General features: G+C 38.8%; 1 protein-coding gene across 5 annotated transcripts in view; it reads left to right on the forward strand.

The window, feature by feature from the left end:
• Positions 1-19,807, forward strand: part of fbln2 (fibulin 2) — a 62,976-nt gene extending 43,169 nt beyond the window's left edge. For 3 of the 5 annotated variants that reach the window (XM_053227040.1, XM_034314330.2, XM_053227043.1), the window contains 8 exons: positions 1,235-1,375; positions 5,291-5,434; positions 6,446-6,574; positions 7,732-7,857; positions 8,927-9,043; positions 9,500-9,628; positions 13,755-13,878; positions 18,517-19,807. In XM_053227040.1, the coding sequence (XP_053083015.1) occupies positions 1,235-1,375; positions 5,291-5,434; positions 6,446-6,574; positions 7,732-7,857; positions 8,927-9,043; positions 9,500-9,628; positions 13,755-13,878; positions 18,517-18,871 (1,265 nt within the window). In that variant the 3' untranslated portion in view covers positions 18,872-19,807. Of the gene's footprint in view, positions 1-1,234; positions 1,376-5,290; positions 5,435-6,445; positions 6,575-7,647; positions 7,858-8,926; positions 9,044-9,499; positions 9,629-13,754; positions 13,879-18,516 lie in introns of those variants that run through there. The other 2 variants (XM_053227041.1, XM_053227044.1) reach the window with 2 other exon arrangements.
• Positions 19,808-24,908: the final 5,101 nt, after the last annotated feature.

Consider the following 24,908-nt stretch of genomic DNA (forward strand, 5'->3'; position numbering starts at 1 on the left):
ACAAAAAATATTGTTAGTAGTAATTGCATACATGCTACAGATGGAGTAAATAAGGGTTAAGATGAAAAACGTTGTAGTATTCCTTTAAGCCTCAACTGCTTAACTGTATTCTTGGATTGTATCCTGTCTCAATTATAAGTCACTTTGGGTAAAATTGTCTGCCAAACAAATAAATGCAAATCAAACTTTAGCATCAGCTGCCTTTGCCTTAAAGTGTTCAGGGGATTTATGAAAACACTTCACTGTAGTGTTCCATTTAAGTACATCGCCAATGTTATCAGCAGCACGGCAGCATTCCAGCTTCCAATCCTGAGATGCAGCTATCAGATTGGGCCAGGCAATGTAAATGAACGCACTCAGTGAACTGACTCCTCTGACCCCCCATCTCACATCCATCATGGGCCTTGCTCATCATCTAACAAGCTTTAAAGCTGCAAATCCAAGCTCAAGACAGATAATATATGGTGCTATATTGCCTAAGGTTAGTTGCAGTGGGCCCAACCTTGTACATTATCTAGCATTTATGGCACACCAGATATCTTAATTATCGTGTAAATCCATCAGGTAATGAGACACACACTCTTGCTCGGAGAAAAGTTGTCTAATTTATTTCCTTTATGTCAGTACTTGGTGTTGCATGGCAAAATAGGAGTATACGGAGAATTAAGGTAATAATTAGGAAAGGGGAGAACATGAGAGTGAAATAATTATGTACTTGACAGGGAGGTAGACAATTACCACTAAAGCTTATGGAATAGCCCATGAAAACCTCCAATTAACATCTCACCATTACTGGAGTTAATGCTCATCTGGCAAAGTAAGGCTACTCATCTATGCTTTACTCATGTTAGACTCATAAGTCCAACCAAAACTCAAACAATGTGTTTTTTAACTTGGAAAATCCAAATAAGCAGCAGGAGGAGAGCTGGAAAGAGAACTAATGCATTGGGTGTGATTCAGAGGCTCTGTGCCCCAACATTGAACCACAGTGCCACCTACTGTTCAGTGGTGGTGTATGTTCAAGGAGCTTCTGTTCAGTCTTATGTTCATTATTTAAGTGCATCATTCAAGTTCACAGATCTCCATCAAATGAATCATCAATCGTGCACTCATATCTCATTAACGTCAGTGTCTAGACAAATCAGTCGAATTTAATGATGATACCTGGCAGTGAGGTTTGCGAACCTGTAGGCCTTCAGGCTGCTCTAACACCTGCTCTGCTCTGCCTCCTCAGATATTGATGAGTGTGCTGTGCGGAGCCATGACTGTGGCTCGGGATTCCAGTGCCAGAACACACCCGGCTCATTCCACTGCAGTCCGAAGCAGCAGCACTGCCTCACCGGCTTCTCTCAGGACCCCCACGGCAACTGTATCGGTGAGAGAGAGAGAGATGGTGAATGAGAGAGACAGTAAATGTGTGTGTGTATGTGTGAGTGAGGGAGGGAGTCAGTGTGAAAGATGGCCAGGACAGGACAGTCAGTGCACACTCCTGGACATGACTGACAGAACTCAAAGAGCTGCTTGTCTCTGTTTTCTCTGTTGTATCTCATTTTCTGTTCTCTACATAAGATACAAGCATTAAGTCAAGTCAAGTCAAGTGGTCATTCCAAAATACAAATACACAATAAACACACAAAACAGCGCATGCCAACTAGACAGGATGACAGAACAGTGTTGAGTGGATAACCTACTGCAATAATTGTCTGTAAAGTACTATGGTAGCAGAAATTGACTGTGGTAGCATCAGTAAAAGAGTCATAATAGTAAAGTGCGAGTCATAACAATAAAGTATCTAACAGCAGCATTATAAAGTGTAGGTGTGCAGTGATAGATGTACAATGATACCTGTTGGGAGCTTTTGACTAGTCCAGGTGAGTGTTGGGAGGCAGCAGTGTGTTGAGTATTCTGACTGCCTCAGAGAAGCTGTTGCAGAGTCTGGTGGTGGCGGCAGTACGGATGCTCTGGTAACTTCTTCTAGATGGCAGGAGGATGAAAATTCCATGAGGGGGTGGGAGGGTTCATCCACAATGCTGGTGGCTTTATGTATACAGTGCTTGTTGAAAGAGGCGTCTATGGTGGGTAGAGAGACCCTGATGATCTTCTCAGCTGTTCTCCCAATTTTCTACAAGGTCCTGCAGTCTGAAACTGTGCAGTTCCCATACCAGACGGCAAGACAGCTGATCAGGATGCTCTTTATTGGCCTTCTGTAAAAGCTCTCTTCCTTTCTGTAAAAGAAAAGACTTCATTATGTGATTGGAGCTGTACTTTGCAGCACGGTCGTGAGCCAGCAGGGTAAACAGCAGTGAACTGAGCCATGGGAGCACCGATGTTCAGTGCAGTGGTGCTGGAGGTGGTGTTGCCAATCCTGACAGTCTGGGGTCTACCAGTCAAAAAGTCCAGGATCCAGTTGCAGAGGGGGGTGGTCAGTCCCAGCAGGCTCAGCTTTCCTATGAGTTGTTGGGGTTGAAGATTGTGTTGAATGCTGAACTGAAGTCTCTGAACAGCATCCTCACGTAATTGTCCATTTTGTCCAGGTGGGTCTGAGACAGGTAGATAGTAGCAGTGCGGTTAGGATGGCAGGTGTAAGAAATGAGTCCAGTGTGGTGGGAAAACTGCTCTTTGTGTGTTTCACGACTAGCTGCTCAAAATACTTAATGATGATAGGTGTGAGTGTAACGGGCCAGTAGTCATTGAGGCAGGTCACGGATGGTTTCTTTGGCACAGGAATGATGGTCGTCTTGAAGCACACAGTGACAACTGTTTCACTCACTGAGGTGTTGAAGATGTCTGTTAGGACACCTGCAAGATAATATGTCCTGAATAGAACATTCCATGAGCAGCCAGCCAGGTATGTTGTCAGGACCAGCAGCTTTCTGTAGGTTAACTCTGGACAGACTTTTCCTGACGTCCACTGCAGACAGACAGAGTACTTGATTGGTGGTCTTCCTTGACAGCATCTGGGAGCAAGGCATCACCATCACAGACATATGATGTAGCTTTGTAGTTGGCAATGGTCTGGATACTTTGCCACATATGCAGCGTGTCCTTGGTGTTTTGGAAGTGACCTTGAATTCTTTGTGCATACTTGTACTTTGCCTTTCTGAAAGCCCGGGACAGGTGGGCCATAGCTGTAGGCTGTCTTGTCGTCAGTCCTGAAGGCAGTGCCTCTGGTTTTCAGCACCTCTGCAGTCATCCACAGCTTCTGGTTTGCACATGTGGTGATATCCTCAAAGGTGAAAGTCACATCATCTATGACACATGTATCAAACACAAGACCCATGGGCCAAATCTGGCCTGCAGCTTGGTCAACATGAATTTGTTATTTAATCATTTAAGGCACAATCTACTGCCAAACACTCTTTCAATATTAATAACATTGCCATGAAATACTTTTATGACAGTTCCACTGAAAAAGATTAAAATACCAAGTTAATATTAAGGGAAAAATACACCTTACATTATAAATCCTGATCTATATTTTTTGCTGTAAACTACAGCTACTTCACCTGTTCTCACCACGATATCTCTGTGCCTTTAATGTGGTTAGTAGCTTTCGAACAGAAATGGGAAAAATGCATCATCTCAGTGTGATTAAACAAAGGAATACATTCATAAAAACCTTTTATTGTTATCAGTATAATAAATGTTACTACCTAATAGTGCATAAACTTTAATAGCTTCTGTTAGCCCTACTTTTTCCTATAGAAACATCCTACTCTAATTTCAGAGCCTAGTTTACTGGAGTTAGTCAACAGAATATGTTAAATATGTTTTTAAAAAATTACAGAATTAGATTACAGCCCTTAATGGTCTCACAAAAATGCTATGTGGCCCAGGCAGAGTTTGAGTGTGACATGCCAGGCACTGATGCTGTGTATTCCTCCAAATCTGTGGTGTGGATGTAGTAGACTCTCTGAACATGTCCCAGTCTGTGTGCTCAAAACAGTCCTGAAGTGCTGAGATGGCTCCCTTAGACCAGGTTTTCACCTGCTTTAGAACCAGTTTGCATATTCAAAAGTGGTTTGTATGCTGAGATTAGCATACATTATTGTTGCACGTTTCTCAGGACAAAATAAGAAGTCCATACTGTAAGAAAGAGGTCATGACCTTTTTTACTTCTGTAAGATTTTAAAGCTGGTGTAACTGATGGCAATTTTCAGTGTGTTTGCGTTATGATACAGAGGGAGGTTTATGGGTAAGCATGCAGCACGGAGGCTCTTAGACGGACTAACATGCAGTCAAAAATAAAACAGTGTTTAATGCATATCTATGGTGCACATAGACACCTATAAAATAACAGAACGAGCAAGTTTCTATCAGATTTCTTTTCCTGCGTTTTCATGTTTGTCACACACAGTGATATGATCACATTAATGTATTTGGGAATTATTTACATTAAACAAGAATTATATTATTGTGGCATATGTGAATATAAAGTGTGAGGCTTGGTACTGGCTGTAGCTGTCATTATAATGGCCAGTTTAATCAGCCTGCAAGATTACACATTTTATTTTCTTTTTCTTTTAACATACTCCCAGTAAAGATGCAATGTAGGCAATGTAACCCGTAGCAACTTAATTTAAAAATAATTTTAAAGCATTCATCATTCTGTTATTGCTGTAATTGTGGATGCTTAAATGCTAGTTGAGTTGAAGTGCATCAGAAATATCAAATGGCTTGCTATTACTTAATCTGATGCTACTTACTAATACTTTTCAGATGAGTGAAAATGGAAATACATTTGGTGCAAATTGACTTGGTTTATAATTTTTCATGCCAGTTTTTTTTTTTGTACCATCATCATTTCCCCAGCATTTTTCAAAAAGGTTATGCCCACACCGTCTTCTATTCGTTATCCCTACAGTGAAAAATGTGAATACTTTCCAATCCTGTAAATTCTGGCTTTACAGATGACAACTCTCTGTTCACGCAATTTAACACCACACACAATCTTGGCATAGTCCTGGACACCCAACTATATTTCATACTTCACATTGCTAACCCGACTCAGTCAGGCAGGTTTCTCCTTAACAGTATCACGAGGATCCATCCATTTCTATCCACACAGGCCACTCAGGTGCTTGTTTAGTACGTTCCATTCGTTCCTGCCAGATCTGCCCCTGCAGGTTGCCCCTGCAACCTCCCCAAGTTCCGTTACCCCACCCCATTGCTGCGCTCTCTTCTGTAATTTGCTCTTTATAAGGGCGTCCGCTAAATGCTGTAAATATAAATGTAGTTTTACAGTTTTGTATTTGCATTTTGTTATAAATTAACACTGTCTGTCTTTCAGACATTGATGAGTGCAGAGTTGTGAGAGAGCCATGTATGGCAGGCTTTAACTGCATAAACACTGTGGGCTCCTACACCTGCCAGCGCAAGATTATATTATGCAGCCGAGGATATCACGCCAGCCCTGATGGTTCACGCTGCATTGGTGAGCACACACACACACACACACACACACACACACACACACAAACCCACATCCCACACACACAGATGGTTTTAGATAATAAAATAATTTAAAATAACCTTAGGTAATGGAACTCACTTACTTTACTTCTCTCTAAGTTACTTTAGTTTCTCTTACCCTTACTTCTGAAATATGTACTGAGCATTTTTTTATTGATGTTACACCTGATTACTGCTCTTTTTGCACATACAAATGCTAAAGCAGATACTATATGCTGTTATTATGATTATTAATAGTAGTATTAGTATTAGTATAATAGTATTTATTTATTTATTTTTATTTATTTTATAGGACATTGGCTTTTATAAATGTTATATTTTTGAGATAACACTTTAAATTTCTTTTGACTAACATTATCTTTTGAATTAGTTAATATTAACAAGCCATAAATTTCAGTATTCATAAACCATGAGTAATGGTAACAAAGTAATAAAGGACTGTACATTAACACACAATATTTAATGATATAAATATTTGATTGATCATATAAATTAGCATACATTTTCTTTTTACATCATGTAATGATGACTATATCAGCTATGATGTTGATCAGCTAAGTTATCTGGGTGTGAAAATCAGAGCCCACCATTCATTTCAGTCTTTTTTCTGAAACCACTGCACACACATTCATTATGACATTAATTTTCTTTCATCACTTTCATCATGCAAAGGTGTGAAGAGTGTGCTATCCTGCAAGCACAGTATTTTCTTTAAGAGACCATATCAAAGCATTATTATCATTAATTCAGTCATAGGAAAAGCTACAACCACTAACTCCACTATTAATCCTAAACTTAATCTTAATTTTCATCTGCATTGACTTGCAGTTGTGAGGCAATGTTGATCACTCATACTCACCATGCTGTTAGCTTGTGTGCTTCTGTGTGTTTCTGGCAATATTACAGTGATGTTAAAAAGTGTGTGAGGTGTAGCAGGTCTGATGTGTTTGACTGCATCCTGCTCTGTGTGCAGATGTGGATGAGTGTGCAACAGGAACACACCGCTGTTCTGAGGGTCAGATCTGCCACAACATCCCTGGCAGCTACCGATGTGACTGCCAGACAGGCTACCAGTATGACGCCATTCGCCGGCTGTGCATTGGTATGTTTAACACACACCTGCACTTTGTGAAAACGTACCCAATTTTGCCCCGTGCCCAAAGCGAGGTCCATGAAGACATGGTCTATCAGGGTTGGAGTGGAAGAACTCGAGCAGCCTGCTGAAAGCCCTGACTTCAACCCCACTGAACATTGGAATGCTGAGTGCACCCCAGGCCTCCTCGCCTGACATCGGCGCCTGACTTCACTAATGCTCTTGTGGCTCAATCTAGTGGAGAGCCTTCCCAGAAGAGTGGAGGGGACTAAATGTGGAAAGGGTTGTTCAAAAAAGCACATATGGGTGTGATGCTCAGGTGTCCATAAACCTTTGGCCATATAGTGTACTTAGGTTTTGATCTGGTTCTTTTCAGTTGCCAATTACACTAGCCCTTGTACAGTCTCTAATTTTTAGGGGAATGGTTGTGTTTTCACTGTTTGAACATTATGTTTGTCACTCTGAAACAGCGTATCTGCCAAACGATTAAATGTAAATCTAATTTATATCTTTACTGTCTGTCAGTTAAGATAGACTTGTCATGATTAGAAATGTTAGATAATAATTAATAGATAGATAATAATTAATTGTCAGATAATTAGATAGTAAATTCTTTTGACTTAACGATTGAAGGTCAGTGGACTTTTCTACTTACTAATATAATCATAATAGTAGTGTCACAATGCCCACAGCCTTTTATCAACACCAAATAAATAGGAAAAAGGATGATGTAGTACAAATAATAGCTTAAGTATATAAAACCTATTACTGAATATCACAAATAGTTCATAGTATAGCACCTTTGACTAAAAATAATGATGAAATAATGATGGTGTTGTGAGTTGATTCTATCAAGACACTAAAAGAGAATAAACAATGAACACTGTTTGTCGACTACATACAGTATATGTATATGAAAACAAATTATTATGGAGCAATTAATCACGACAACCTGAAAAATTCCTGATAAGCTCCAATAATTGTCATTATATAAACACAATTCAGTATGTAGTCACAATACAGTGTATTACTCCTATCAAACCTCAAACTTTGCTTCATTGGCTTGGCCATTCTCTTCACAGCATTGAAATCAACACAAAGTGCAAAGTGACAGAACATGCAGCAAAAACAACACAATAGAACCTCTCTGTTCCTTCTACTGGCAGATGTGAACGAGTGTTGGCGTTACCCAGGACGTCTTTGTTCACAGACATGTGAGAACACTGTGGGCTCTTACAAGTGCTCCTGCACCACAGGGTTCTCCCTTGCCTTTGATGGCAAGAATTGTGAAGGTAGTTAATTTTTTCTGTCACTAAACTGCACTCATGATCACATTCAGTTTCTCATGAGGTATTTTGATAGGTGCAGGGTTATTTATTGACATTTTGATGTCAGTGGAGGTGGTGTTGGTAGGGGATTCCTCATTCTAGGCTAGGTTTGGTCATAAAAACTAATCATAAGTGAAAAAAGAAAGTGAGAGATAGAGAGAGGAAGAGGGCAGCAGAGAGAGAAATAAGCATGACTGAGCATGACACGGAGAGTCTGTGTGTCAGATGAAGAGAAATAAAGAGAGAAGGTGACAGACAGAAGAGTGACAGAACATGAGAAAAGAGGACAGAGTCACAGTGTGATAGCAAGAGAGAGATTGAGCGAGTAGGGGAGTACATGGTTTTGTCTATTCTCAGCTTGTTTCTAGAGTTATTTAAGGACCTTAATCAAGCATGGAGTTATTTAAAGACCTTAATCAAGCATGGTAGCTTCCCTAGTCACATTACACAGGCAGTGGCATTAAGGGGAGATGCTTTCAAGGACTTGGCTGGTCAATGGTGGCCCACGGTGCTGTTAAGGATGTCACCTTATGCAGCAGCACCAAATTAATAGCACACCCAGATAAAAATAGAAATAAATAAGCACCCATGGTCCACTGTGTAACAGTGCAAACATTGAATGTTCTTGGTATTATAAACACACAACTGGCAAAGGGTGGGATTTTACAGGACTGCTGTCATTTATCACATGTAGAAAAAAGTGTGATGGGATGAAAGACAAAAGTGATGATTGGGCTGGTGTACACTAGCACCACCTAGAGCTCGTACAATTAGCTAAAATGACTGTCTCTGTTTATGTGTGGTGTATCTTACAAATTTTGCATCCTGGAATGGTACACATAGGGTCCATTATGCTATATTTACTGTTTGGGCAGTGGAAAATCAGAATACCTGAAGTCTGAATATTTAGGTTTGATTGTAAATAAGTAGCTCCATGAGTAATTTTATACTTTTACATTAACGAAAAGTAGCAGTGTAAAGTTTGTTTATACACTTCTTACATTGCTACTTTGTTTTTACCTCTAATTTGCAGACGTTAACGAATGTGAGAACAATCCCTGCAGTCAGGAGTGTGCCAACATCTACGGCTCCTACCAGTGCTACTGCCGTGTGGGATACTATTTGAAGGAGGACAGCCACACCTGTGAAGGTGAATCACATTTGATTAAATGCTTTCATACTCACACTGCTGCCATAAAGATGAGTAGCTTTTGAGAGAGAATGTATTTTAATAAATCAATACAGGTGACATATTATATATTTAACAACTCTGGCACTCAATGCACACTCTTTTTTAAGAGAACAATCTATACAAGATATGAAAAGAAACAGAGAACACAAATAGGTAGTAATTTGTTACATATTGATTAAAGCTAAGAATGGAGACACACCAGATCAATATTAATGCGGTGGGATCAGTTTCATCCTGTCTTTTATGACAGATGCCATTGTTCCTAATGGAAGGTGGCATATGTTTTTAATGTCCAAATACACACACTCTTACTTTATCTCCTTCCTGATAAGTGCTCACAGTGCTATTAGTGTTTACCAATAGCTCTTATCGCTACAGTCCTGACTAAATATCTTTTGTTTTTTTGGCTTGTAGATATTGATGAGTGCTCTCAAAGCATTGGGAACATGTGCGCCTTCCAGTGTGTGAACGTTCAGGGCAGCTACCAGTGTGCCTGTCCCCGTCATGGCTATACTGTGTCGTCCAATGGACGCACATGTCAAGGTAAAGGCCATTTTATACAACCCCGTTTCCAAAAAAGTTGGGACGCTGTGTAATGTAAATAAAAACAGAATGCAATGATTATTAATAATCATTAATAATTGAAAATAGTTAATTGAGAATAATACAAAGACAACATATGTTGAAACTGAGAAATTTTATTGTTTTTTTTTTTCGAAAAATGTATACTCATTTTGAATTTGATGCCAGCAGCACATTTCAAAAAAGTTGGGACAGGGACATGTTTACCACTGTATTGCATCACCTCTTCTTTAACAACACTCTGTAAGTGTTTGGGAACTGAGGAGACCAACGGCTATAGTTTTGAGAGCGAAATGTTTTTTCATTCTTGCATGATATAGGATTTTAGCTTTGTCATATTTTTTTCTTTATAATGCACCAAATGTTTTCAATGAGTGACAGGTCTGGACTGCAGCAAGGCCAGTTTAGCACACAGACTATTTTACTACAGAGCCCTGCTGTTGTAATATGTGCAGAATGTGGTTTGGCATTGTCTTGCTGAAATAAATAAGACCTTCCCTGAAAAAGATGTCATCTGGATGGCAGCATATGTTGCTCCAAAACCTGTATATATCGTTCTGCATTAATGATGCCTTCACAGATATGCAAGTTTTCTCCAGATTCTCTGAATCTTTTAATGATATTATGTACCATAGATGATGAAATCCCCAAATTCTTTCACAGATTGGTGAACCCCTCCCCATCTTTATTTCTGAAAGTGTCTCTGGGATGCTCTTTTTATACCCAATCATGTTACTGGCTTGTTGCCAATTAAACTAATTAGTTGTGAGATATTCCACCAGGTGGTTTTTTTTAGCATTACTTAACTTTTCCAGTCTTTTGTTGCCCCATCCCAACTTTTTTGAAACGTGTTGCTGGCATCAAATTCAAAATGAGCATATATTTCTCAAAAAACAATAAAATTTCTCAGTCTTTATACTATTTTCAATTAAATATATGGTTGAAATGATTTGTAAATCATTGCATTCTGTTTTTATTATTTTATTAGAACGCATATTGCACAGATTATGTCAGGTGTTTTTCATCTAAAATTAACAAGATGAAATAAGTCTTTAAAATGACTGGTGTTTAAAAATAAATAAAATAAAAAGTTCATTTCTATTATCTGCACCATGTGCTTCAAGTGTGTGAAGAGGTAATGAGATGAGAATTATATATACAGGTGATGGGGTGACAAAGGAAACACATAGTTTAATGTTTTATGTTTTTATTTTAAAATGTGCTATAAAATCAAAAGTGTTTGAAAAAAACTATATTTTGTGCAAACACAAGCATAATTTGGTGTACCACTGGTGCATTGCTAAATTGTGTGGCCGTACAGCATTGTGGTCTCATTCAGTGAGGTGTGACATTCAAAATTTGCCAGTAAAGTGGTATTTGCAAACTCACTTTCGGGCCAAACAGCCATTGCAGCCCACTTTGGTGTTTCCTTAGCTTCAGGCAAAAGATAAAAAATCCTGTATGTTTTCTTTTTGCCACATTGAGAAAGAAATGGTTTGTTACAATTACAAGCAGTTTATTCAACAATTACAAATGGCAGAGAAACGTGTAGCCAAACAGGTGGAGTTCAAAAAGACAGAAAATGAGTTCAAAATTAAAGGGTTAAAATCAGCTTTGGGAAGCAGCAGCCAACAAGTCTTTACCAATAATGGTGATAAATCAATCAGAAATCATTAGAAGTTTATGGATATATGTGACCCAGGTCACTAAGGTATGGGAAGTGTAACTACCAGTTATACTTTTTCCATATCTTAGTGAAGTACAACGTGACTTGCTGTAGCACAAGTACTACATGATCGTACGTTCTGAGTGTCACATGCTGTACGTGATCAGTCAGGGTAGCAAGGTGTATTAGGATGCTATTAATATACTCAGTTACCTGTTCACTATTAATGTAACTGCACTTTGATATACTATCAAATGAAGGGGATCGGTGAAATGGGTGAAGGATCCCTCCTGATGGGTCTTCCATCTAGGGCATGAACAGTAATGAGTGATTGCAGTGAATTAATAGGAGCCTGTAGTTGCTTTACCAGGTCCACAGACAAGATGTTTGCCTCTGCACCTAGGAGAGTTGGATTTGGAAGGAATTATCACTGGAATGATAATTTGTTGGTTGGATGGAGAATGGAGAAGGGATTACCCCAGATTGCTTGGAATTGATTTCCCAAGGAGGAATACAATGCATTAACTAAATACGGCGGACTTCTGTCTATAACAAATAAGACTATAGAATGAAATCAGAGTCAGCAGAACCCGAATCTGAATTTATAATGCTTAGGAAAAAAAACTACAAGTGAAGCATCAGTGTAAAATCTATACACCACATGTCCTTGGGTGCTTGCTTTTAGATTTGTTCCTGCTGAGAACGGCTTTGTACTGGTTCGTAAAATTACATTATGGCACTGAAACCACTTGTACTCTGTAACTAATAACCCTAACAATGTTAACAGCAATATATAAAGTTTCATGACCGTAATTAAATTAGCACTGAGAAATGCTTTGTAACAACTTTCAAAATGGATATTTTATTTTCTACTTACATCTTATATCCAGGCATTACACTCCTCCTGGCTCCCAATCTGAGCTTCAGAGTCAGTCAAACAGGATGGTGAATCATTCTCTTCTCTAATTTGCAAGCATTTGCAACTTGCAATATACAATCCTGACCTTAGTTCCAGTGAAGTATCATTTAATGATTCTCACCCCTGTGGGCAAAGAGCACATCTTTCCTCATGATCTTCAGGAAAGAGATGGAAAGATTGACAGAAGCAGAGATAGAGAAAGATGAGGGAGGAAGGAGCTCTGACTCCCTCAGGTTAGCATGAGCATTCACTCAATGTAATGGTGTGTGGATTGAAGCTGGCGAGCTGTAACGAGAACCTTCATCTGCAGAATGAGATTCATAATTAATTACAGCTGCAGGAGTGGCTACTGACTCGTGGCAAAACGAAGACCAGCACATACCACATTTAACTTAAATCTTCTTGCACTGAGGATAGAGGCAGATTTAGGGATTTCTACCTGGTTTAACCTGGGATTTTATCATTTATTTTTAGACACAGAGAAAAACACTTTATTTACCAAAAGATTCAACTAATAAAATTTATCTAGGATTGTGTCACATGATGTGCACGTAGTGTTAAATAACAGAAATTAATATGAAGTAATACAGATCCCTCCGTTTGTGAGTGTTGCCTTGTGGTTTTATATAAGACTCGCTACCACAAACACATAGATCATATAGCAAACAGTCCACCAGCACCATCAGTCCCAGCAAGTCACATGTCTCAATCACTCGCACCTGTGTCTCATTATTATCACCATTATATAAGTTCCTGTGTTTCAGCGCCTTATTGTCAAGGTTTTGTTGCTGCCGCGTTCGTTTTGCCGTGTGTACCATAGTCGAGCCGCCTTCCTACTCCGCTGAGGATATTGCTCTGCCTCCTTGCTCTGCTGAGGATGTTGCTCCTCCCCCCTGCTTCATGGTGTACTTCGCTCCCCCCTCTTGCTTCTTGGAGGATGTCGTTCCCCCCTCTGGGAATAAAGACTTCTCGCATGACTGTCCAGGACCCTCTCGTGACTGTATTTTGCACTTCAGGAGCCGCACGTTAAGGGGAGGGTTCTGTCATGGCAGCGCCAAAGGGGCACTAAGCTACACTTCCCGTTAGCCCCAGAACATCACATGTCTCAATCACTCTCACCTGTGTCTCATTTCACCCTGAGTAGCACCAATATATAAGTTCCTGTGTTTCAGCATCTCATTGTCAAGCTTTTGTTGTTGTCGTGTTCGTGTGTTGCCTTGTGTACCATAGTCTAGTTTATAGTCTGCATGTTTCTCTGTTCAGGTTTATAGTTCTTGCTTTCGCTGTTTTAGTTATTGTTTGCGCTTTGTATAATAAAACTCTGCACTTGCATCCACTGTGATTTCCACAACCATAATATCATTAAAAATAGCAATAAAATCACAGACCACACAATATCAACAGACCACAGACAGCAATTTGGTTTTAAAGAATGCTGTTTGTAATCTTCTTGTACTCATAGAGAGTCCAGCTGATATGGACATTTTGTGTGTTTTTTTTAGATATTGACGAATGCGCGACAGGAACACACAACTGCTCGACAACCCAAACATGCTACAACATCCAGGGAGGATTTCGCTGCCTGTCCTTTACATGTCCTGAGAACTATAGGAAGGTGTCAGACACGTGAGTGATATTCATAACAATCATAATCAGAAAAAAAGAATATATATATATATATATATATATATATATATATATACAAATGGCTGATCAAAGCATTTATGTTTGAATTCATATTTGCAAGGCTAAATGGAAAGGGTGCTCTGTATTTATTTAAACTACAAAGAAATGCCTACCAGCACCAGCCACCATTATATGGTTCACTAGTCATGAATGTGCTTTTAGGAAACACATGCATATCTTAGTGTGTGTGTGTGTGTGTATTTGGGGGTGGAGGGGGGAGGGGGTGGTTTGTGGGGATGGGTTATGTCCCTCTGGTCCTGTGTGTTCCAGCAATGACCTTGTTAAATAAGGAAATCCATGCTGGTGACAAGTTTATTGAGCCCAGCCCCTGGCAAGCACGCTTTCCATTAGACTGAGAAATGAAGGAGCATGTCTCTGATCAAAAAGTGCTTATTTCACACACGCATGTCCAATCTAAGTACAGGGTCTGCTGGAAGGGCCAAACTGGGACACACACACTCAAACAAAGCTCAAATGCGCAGAGATGCGTACGTTTTGAGGCATAATTAGGTTGCATTCTGTGTGAAAAACCTTGTTATGTATGAGCATTGACGTACAATTTAAGCCCCTCGTATATACTGCCCTGTGTGTGTGTGTGTGTATATATATATATATATATATATGTGTGTATATATATATATATATATATATATATATATATATATATTGTGTGTGTATGTATATATATCTTACTGTGTGAACAAATCCTGATTTTTTTTTAGTACAAACTTTGTTATAGATTTTATTTTATGACTTCTACATTATTGTACAAAAACATTTTAGATTCACAAACATTAGTTTTCCAGCACAAAATTAAAAGTTTGTATGACAGTAAAGAAGGCTGTATATTACATGAGAGACTACTTCTCAGACAAAAAACATAATTAAGGCTGCTGGGATTTGCTGCAATAATAAGAAGCAAGTGCGGTAGTCAAAGTCTGCAGAAGAACTGTAGGTGGTTTTGCAAGATTCTCAGTAAATCTTACCAGCTAATTTCCTTAAAAAACTGCACAGTACCTGAGACTACTTTTTTAAGCAAAGGGTCATCACACCAAATATTGAGTTGGTGTCATTTATTACTGTTTACTGTTTTTTATAGTATGCTTTTTTTCATTTTTTTTTTTTCTTTTTCTTAATTTTTTTCATAAGGCATCTTTGCTCTTCAGCATTTCTTTGCATGTGCCTAAGACTTATATATATAGAGAGCACTGTATATGGTTCCATAACTATTTGAACATTTGCAAAGTTATTGTTATTTTAGCTGTCTATCACAGTATATTGGCACTGAAATTAAAGTAATGAATATCAGTTCAAAGTGCAAACTTTCAGCTTTAATTTGTAGGTATTTACATCCAAATCAGGCGATTGTTGCAGGTATTTACAGTATTTCTTTTTACTTGGTTCCCCCCAAAAAGGTAATTGGATAATTGGCTGCTCAGCTGTTCCACAGCCAGGTGTGTGTTATTTGCTCATTATTTTACCTACAACTAAGATAAAAGGTCTAGAGTGGATTTCAAGTGTGGCATTTGCATTTGGAATCTGTTGCTGTTAACTCTCAATATGAAGTCCAGAGAGCTGTCACTGCCAGTGAAGCAAGCCATCTTTATACTGTATAATCTAAACAAACTCATCGGAGAGGTGAATCAGATGTTGTCACATCAACTATTTGATTCATTATTAAAAAGGAAGAATGCACTGGTGAGCTCAGGAACACCAAAAAACCTGGAAAACCACAGAAAATAACTATAGTGGATGACAGAAGAATTCTTTCACAGTTTACCAGATCATGAACATCCTCCAGGTGGTAGGTGTATCTGTGTCAAAGTCAACAATCAAGAGAATTCTTCACCAGAGAAAATACAGATGGTTTACAACAAGATGTAACCCATTGGTAATCCTCAAAAACAAGAAGACCAAATTAGAGTTTGCCAAAAACATGTACAGTTCTAGAACAAGATCCTATGGACAGATGAGACATAGATCTTGAACTTGTAGCAGAATGATGGGAAGAGAAGAGTATGGAGAAGGGAAGGAACTGCTCATGATTTGAAGCATACCACCTCATCTTATGACATGGGCATGTATGGCTGCCAATGGAACTGGTTCCCTTGTATTTATTGATGTGGCTGAAAGGCAAAATGCCCCAAGAATTAGCAGGAACTGAATACACTTGGCAGAGCATCACCAGGGAAGAAACCTTGATTTCAGGCAAGAATTTGCAACCAAGTATTAAAAATGACAATTATAATCATTTATGATTGTTAGCTTGTCCAATTTTGGTCCCTTAAAAAGGGGGAGGGGTCCACATAAAGTGCTGTAATTTCTAAATACTCTTAAATTAAAGCTGAAAGTCTGAGCTCATTAATTCATTTCAACACCAGTGTACTGTGGTAGACAGTGATAACTTTGTCATTGTCCAAATATTTATGGACTTGACTATATTTATACAGTATACTGTATTCTGCTTGGAGCAGTATGTGTAGTGTTGCCAGGAGCATGTACACTAATAAAATGCATTTTAGGACCTTGGTGAAACAACTCCTTAGGGAAACTGTCTACTAATGCTGCTTGTCAAATGGGCTTCTTATGTCTTACTGCCAACTCCAGGCACAAACACATAAATGTCTTTCCCATCTACTAAAGAAATTCACTACTATTCACTGCTAATTCACTGTTAAGCTGGACTTTGTGATACTGCCAAATGTTATAGAAGCAGTCAACCACAAGAAAAATGGAGTAAACTTTAACTACACACTTTTATATGCAGTAGATCATTATGTAAACAGCAGCCTTTTAATTAAAACCAAATGGCATATTAGCCATATTAATGCCCTCCACACCGTTTACTTGTTATTACAAGAAAGTCTATTTAAAAAGAACATTATTTATTAACACATTATCTTTGTTACTGAACTTGCATTTTCTCTTTAGTGCTGAGCATTTTGAAGGCTTTTTTAAAAATTTTTCACATTTCACAGTGGCTTTTAAATGCAATTTGCACTTCACACAGGGTGCATTTAGTAGGTGATCTCAGGAGTCGTTTGGGCCTGTGATGAGCTACAGATTTAGGAAATTGAATGTTAATTTCAGACACATTATGAGCGTATTTTTCAGCCACATTGTTGAAACAATAAAACGTCATATTGCACCTCCTGATATAGGTAGATCATACACAAAGATAAGATACATACAATGCTGTGAAAAAGTATTTACCCCTTCTTGATTTCTTCTATTTTTGTCACACTTAATTGTTTGTTTAACATTAATAGGAGAGTCTGCAGTGTCACTGCTTAGTAATGGTCAGTACGTTTTCCACCACAGGATTGTGTTTAGGACAGAGAATTTTATTCATTCCGGTCTTGTTAACTTTAAAAAAGGGAGGCTGGTGAGGATGATGTGACTTTCATTAATAAAATTATACAACGCTTCACCATGTCAATGATTAAGACATGTTGCCTTGTTAAATAACAAGCTAATTTTTAAATCCATTTCTTAGGTTATGTAGAACAGGGGTCTTCAATCTTATCCGCAAAGGGCCAGTGTGGCTGCAGGCTTTCATTCCAACCTGGCAGGACCCACACCTGATTCCATCAGTTCCTCTTGGTTTCCATTCAACTATCAGGTGTGATTCCTGTGTGGTTGGAATGAAAGCCTGCAGCCACAGCAACCCTTCGTGGATAAGATTGAAGACTCCTGATGTATAGAGTCCGCCATACAAGTCCCTGTGAATGAGCTGTTACAATTTAAATGATAACGTATTAGAACAAGCACATTAACATAAACCTGTGAATTGAATTACATGAACTGCCCCACCTTATCAAACTGTCCTACCCTAGCATGCATTTATAGGTGTAGGTAAAACAATACCACAAATATTTTGTGCTGTTTTGTCTACTTTATTACTGTGACCTCCATTCACTAAATTCAGAAGCTTGAATTTATGAGTGAGATGCAAATGCACAGAATCCCTTGGTAGGATGTTTCAATAAGTAGGACAACACCTTCTGACCAATCAAATTGGAGAATTCAACAGCAGTGTGGTATAAAACAGTATAATTGATGAGACTTGACTCGGCAAAGGTCTACACACGCATCCATACATGTAGCATATCTAAGTGGCACAAATGGCTAAGTGAGATTGCAAACCACATTAATGCCATAGCCACCAGTGGCTGGGAGTTTAAAAGAGCATGATTGGCCCTGCTTTCTGGGTAGAAAGGATGGCCTTGTTTTTCTATCTGTCTCTCTCTGTGTAGCCAATCATGGGTGCTGCACAAACAAAAAAGGTCTGCAGCTACAATATAATGTTGAAAGAACGGCAGACTGAAAAGATGCAACAGCTAGTCATGCACCTTTATCCTCTTGAATTGGTAGCTGTCATGGTCTAATGGGAGACTTAGATAATGAGGTGGGGATTGGCAAAGATTAAATTGGAAGACAGTTGAGTAAAAAAGAAGCTAGTGGTTATATAAGCCTTGATTAGTTTATACTATGCAAAGGTAGTGCAAAGATCAAATGTAGCCTTCACAATAATCACACTGTCCACCAATTTATTTACCTCCCCCCGTGTTTTTATAGACGCTGCGAGCGGGTAAGCTGCTTCGGCTCTCAGTGCCAGAACATGCCCATCCGCATCACCTATTACCAGCTTAGTTTCCAGACTAACATCATCATCCCAGCGCAGATCTTCCGCATTGGCCCCTCTCCGGCCTACTCAGGTGATAGCATCATCATTAGCATCCCACGTGGCAACGAAGAAGGTTACTTTAGCACACGCCGGCTCAACAGCTTTACTGGAGCCGTGTACCTGCAGCGGCAGCTTCATGGCCCACGTGACTTCCTCATCGACGTGGAGATGAAGCTGATGCGCCAGGGCACCGTCACCACGTATCTCACCCGCATCTACATCTTCATCACAGCTCACTCCATGTGATGACACTTTCTGTTGCATCACATCTGCTTTCATAAGGTGCTAAGCTCCTGAGGGGGTTGTCAGAATATCTCATTAGCTGCTTTGCTGAACAGATTTTTGAAAGAAGCTTGTCCAAAAAAGAGGTTTGATGGTGCTTTGTTTTTACAGGAATCCAACAGCTTGTGTTCTGTCATGACTTGAGACAAAAAAAAGGGAAACTGCAAAGACTGACAGAAATATTTTGATTTCCATCTACATTTCATCTATGTAATAATAAAAATTATGGTGTGGCCAGATGTTATTTTTCCTGAAACAATTATGATTTCTTTGAAACATTTTCTATAGTGAATCATTTATGTTTTTACAAAGCAGTGCTTCCTGGCGGGGGAAAACAGTGGAGAGGATGGAGTGGTAAATAACATGGATCCTTAATCCTTCTTCACGCAGTGCTGCATCCCTTTATTTCAGTCACTATAAAAGTTTCAGTCAGTCTGGGAACAATTAGTTACTGTACTCTAAAATGTAACGAGTTGCATCGATATATACTACTAATGAATACATTGACAGCACTTCTTTTCAATATCAAAGGCAAATATTGCAAAAACATCTTTTGTAATCACTGTGATTAATATTTTGCAACTGAAAGGATGTATAATGTTTTTTTTTTGTAATATTTGTAGTTTGCTTGTTCTGTTTGTATCTGTTAATGCAAGGCACATTTGACACTCAGACTTGGAGTCTGTGTGAGCTACAATACAGCACTGAGGACATTACGTTTCTAAGACTTTTTGTATGGAAGTATTGTTTTTTGCTTTCTATATCTATTTCTGTATGTTATCTAATCCTCTCAGGGTAAAAGCATCATATCATTTGTTAATCCCATCTTCACAGTGTCTAAGCGATTACCAAATCACCACTCATTCGATAAACAAACAATAAATAACAGACCCACAATGAGCATTAATAATGTGGAAGTCATTTTTTTTTTTTAAAGTTGTTCGGAAGTGATTTGTCACAATTAGTAAAGCTGGTTTCTCTGGAACAGTAGTTGAAGACAGCCACCTGCTGGTAAAAAGCAAAACTGCATTTTGCACTTGGGTGCTATGATGATTTTTGACTTTCTGTTCTGGTCAACAAAATAAATGTAGATCTAATTCATAAGGTCATGTTCAGGTCCAAGGCTAAACAGTCTTTTGGCAGATTTGAACCTCATCAACCCTGAAGGTCATACAATCTCAGCTTATCACATGTTGTGGAAAAGCAGTCTGTTTTTAGCTTATTGGTCCTGCCTTTAAAACGAAGGGCTGTGTAGGCCCACTCCTTGATGAAGTCCTCATCAGTCCCTGTGCTATCATGTACTGGTCCACCCTAGAGGCCACTCAACCTTCCCTCCCCATTGTGTGGGTATCGGAAAAGGGTGTACAGCTGTGTGAGTTCCACAACACCTCAGATAACCTCAGACTTCTGCCTCACTAAGTGGGATAAGAGATGCCACGTGAATTTAAGAGCATTACGGTAAATTATACTATTTGAAAAGCTCTACTGAAGTGAATAGGAAATAGCAATCATATTTGCGTAGTAATGCATAGTTCTTATTGCTGGAATTCCGTGAGACAAATTCACAATACTTTGGACGATTCTTCTATGTCTATGTACATTCTAAATAACATAAAACATTGTATTTAGCATAACTTATCAATATGCCCATCCCTCACAATAGATTGACACAGCATGTTCCATTAGTCCACGCCATAGGGATGGTCTTTTTTCCTACATGTCAACAAAATTGAACCTCAAACCACTTCCTGCCATTCAGGTGGCGTCCTACACACACGTAGGAGTGTGCTGTCTTTGACTGATTATCGTCTTTCCCCAAGTGTTCTTTATCAGCATGGCTAAATATATGTGACTGTGTTCCAGGAAAGCAAGTGCTCATTCTTGTGATAAAGATGCTAACAGGAAATTATGAATCTTCAGATAAAACTGACCTCGCTGTTATGGAGTCAGTGGACACATCTCAAATTGACGCCCTGCAATGCCATAACTCGGGAGTCAGCCATTTTAAGGGGTGAGTAAATTATACGAAAGCACTGGGATTTTAATTCCCTGAATCTACAATGCAGCTCAAGCTGGAGGGGAATGTGGGCTCTGAGCAGTCTGTTTTATTCCAGGTTACACTGATATGATGAGAGGAATCACTGAACATTTTGAGATCTGTATATAAATTTAAGATACACTATATGGCCGAATGTTTGTGGACACCTGACCATCACAGCCATATGTGCTTTTTGAACATCCCATTCCAGATTTAGCCTCCCTCTGCTGATATAATAACCTCCACTCTTTTGGGCAGGCTTTCCCCTAGATTTTGGAGCATGGCTGTGGGCTTTGCTCATTCAGCCAAAGAGCATTAGTGAGGTCAGGCACTGATTTCAGGCGAGGAGGCCTGGGGTTGCAGTCGGCGTTCCGGGTGTTCAGTAGAGTTGAGGTCGGGGCTCTGTGCAGGACACTCGAGTTCTTCCACTCCAACCTTGGCAAACCATATCTTCATGGACCTTGTGTTATGCACAGAGGTGTTGTCATGCTATAACATGTTTGGCCCCTTGGTTCCAGTGAAGGGAAATTGTAATGCTACAACATACAAAGACATTGTAGACAATTGTGTGCTTCCGACATTGTGGCAACAGTTTGGGGAAGACTCATAGTATATGGGCGTGATGGTCAGGTGCCCACATACTTTTAGCCATATAGTCACTAGTACTTAAACATTTTAAGCACATTATAAATTCTGATGATGGTGAAATGTGAAGTATGCTGCCACTCTTTTGATATCCATTGCTGTATAATAACACATGTAGGCAGGAATCGATATGTTTGTGGGTAAGCCATCAGTTAGCAGGAGTAGGCATACTGCTTTGCTATCAAAGCAGTGCATTTTGTTCAGAGGCCTTGATTTTCCCAATATTTCAGTAAATCTACTCCCATATTCTGACCTAAACTGACCACTTATGCTTCGTAGATAGAACTTTACTATGGACCAAAGCACTGTTTGATTTTAAATGCACCCCTAAGCTTTTTTTTTAATAAAATACTTAATGGTTATTTATTTCTTAATTGGTTACACTGTGTATATCTATAAGCTTTAGATTCACTTTACGAAACCATTTTATGGGCGTGGTATTATAAATACTTAATTGAAAGGCAGTTTAAAGGCTTCTGTTAGTCCTGTGCTGTGGTGCTTTGGCCTTGAATCCAAAGCCTTGATATCAGTCACGTTAATCATTTATGCAATTGGATCAAACAACAGATGAAGAGAATATTATAATACCACTATGTACATGCACAATCTAGTTCATCACAATGCTTCTCCATAAGTATTTTAACACATTCACCACATTCCTGTATGGAACTGGTGATTTCAACTGATATACTGCATTTAGTCTAGGCCTTGTTACCAGTGTTCCGAGGATAAGCTCCTGATCCACCATGAGCCTGACCAGGATAGACCGGTTACTGAAGATGATTAAATGAATGGAAAAATGAATAAATTTTTAATCTGTCAGGCTTTATTTTATGAACTGTCATCATGTGTTCTCATTAAAAGTCAACATCCTCTACCACTGAACTAGGCAAATCCTCCTAGCATGATTAATAAAGCATAAAGGAGGTAATAATTACATGAAATAAAACTAGGCTGGCACACAGGGCTCTGGATCTTGTGCATCAGTGTGTAGAAAGCTGGCACCCATGCAGTATTTATCTCAGTGCTCTACCACCCTTTGATCATGAATGGGAACTTGAAGATAAAAGAAGATGATCATTACCTTGCACTGTGTACAGGGTCAAGTCGACAAGGCTTTCATCAGTGAACAGTGCCTTTGGATTGATCGCTGGCGTTCCGCTTCAAACACTTTTGAGCAGGGCAGCAGATCTCAAAACTTAACCCTCTTATGCTCTACAGCTTAACATTAAAGTCAATGTGAAAATCAGCTGCACTTTATTATAACACTAGCATTTCAGCACATATCTCTCTCAACCTGTGCCCACCCACATCAAATGGATCTTGCATTTCAGTAGCAGTGATAAGCTTATTAAAAGTGCTAAATGTGGTTGCTGGCATTGTTATAGAAAGGGCAGCACATTTGAAATGGTCACATTATATAACTTTTATTTAAACTGGTGATTTTATTCCAGTGGGACTTATGATTCAGGCAGAAATGAATAAGAGGGAAGGATCTTACTCAGTGGTTCAGAGTAGTCCTGAGAATTGAACTTCGAATCTTCCAGTTACTAGCACAGATCCCTAAAGTGACACGATCCCTAGACCGTCAGAGTAAAATTCTGATGCTTCACTAACAGAGCTATCTGTGCATAGATGATCACACATCTATGACACAGCAAAATATGTTGATAATTATCTATATAATCATTTATATGCATTTATCATGCATATGTGTGTCCCCAAACATTTCGGCCATTTTGAATTTTCTGTGAGAAACCCCAAACACCCTAGTTTTCTTTTTTTTCAATTCCAGAGTTATAATTTAGGACTACTGTAACATTTAAACATTTTATGTCAGTAATATACATATGTGTAAAGTAAGTGACTAAAAAAACCCAAAGAAATATTCCTTGCACAGACTTACAGTCTACTGGGGAATGCTATGTTGTTACAGGAAACTACCGGTTTATACCTGACATATAACTCTGTGTGTACATGCAGAAGCAGCAGCATATCACATACTCACCTGTATAATTTATATACATCTGGAGGATTGAAAATGACATTCACTAGATGGCACATCAGAGCCAAAACGTCCCTGTCTGTCAGGTTTCTGAGTTGAACTGTAAAATTCACTGATTTATTGCACAGCAAAGTTAACCAGACTGACGAGCTCTGTCACTCTTAAAACCTTTCGCCATGGTTGTCATGAGCTGTGTTTCCAATCGAAAACTCTGACCTTTCATTCAAAAGTATTTAGGTTTATATTTCAGTTTGAAGGCTACATGGGAGGTGTTCAAACATTAACTGAAATAGGAAAACCAGTTAGAGTTAGTACTCAATAACAATCTAGAATAGTATGTAAGTATGTGATTTGTGGTGCAATGCTAGTTTGTTTAGTTGAGGTAGATGGAAATCTGTCAATTTTCATTGCTGAACTATTGTTAGCACAGTGTGCCAGGATAGTGAAAAAGACTAAAATAGCATGCATTAATGTAAATGTGGCTTGTTTGAATGTGACTCCCAGTAATATTTCAAAATATTAGTACACACAATCTTTGATATTTATTATATTAATTTGTAAAATAAATTAATGAAACAAAAAAGGAGAATAGGAGATTCATGACACCATTTTTATGTCAGGTTAGGAGAAAAGTCGCAGAGATGAATGCAGGTTAAAATAAAAACCTAAGGTTTAAGGTTTCCTGGTGGCAGGGGTAAAAAAAAAAAGACAATGAAGTCAAAAACCATAAAACTCGTGAAAGCCAAACGACAAAACAAGGGCCAAAAAACATATTCAAAAAGCAAAACAGTAAATCAGCCAGAGAACAGACATTCTCTCAAGGGTGAACCCTCAACTGTTTATCAGGTCAACTACTTTCATGTCCAAATTGTAATAAAATCAGCTGGGAAAGGCTACAACATTATTAGGAGAGGTAAATTACAGTGTCGTTTAGATTGATTTAACATGCTTTTCCTGTAAGATCATTCAGTGCTTTAATTATAACAAGAAGCCATCAGGAAATAACTGACAACCTCCCAGCTGAATTCTGGATCGCTGCTCCCTTGGTTGGTCTGATGGATTTCTTTGCTCTTGTAGGAACACGGTTATGTAATGATAACCTCCTTATGCATCACACCCCCTTTATCCACTTGCTTTTCATGAAACACAATTATTTAGCTGCCTCATTAAACTTTGTTTATACCAAATTTTTTTGACATATTTGGACATATTTCATTAATCATAATCTCAAATTCTGCTCTAAAGCTGTGTGATAGAGGAGCTGTTTGCACAAACAGTTAGTGATGCCTTGTATTCGATCAATATCTCTCTCT

The sequence above is a fragment of the Pangasianodon hypophthalmus genome, chromosome 20 (assembly GCF_027358585.1).
Source record: "Pangasianodon hypophthalmus isolate fPanHyp1 chromosome 20, fPanHyp1.pri, whole genome shotgun sequence".
Classification (NCBI taxonomy): Eukaryota; Metazoa; Chordata; class Actinopteri; order Siluriformes; family Pangasiidae; genus Pangasianodon; species Pangasianodon hypophthalmus.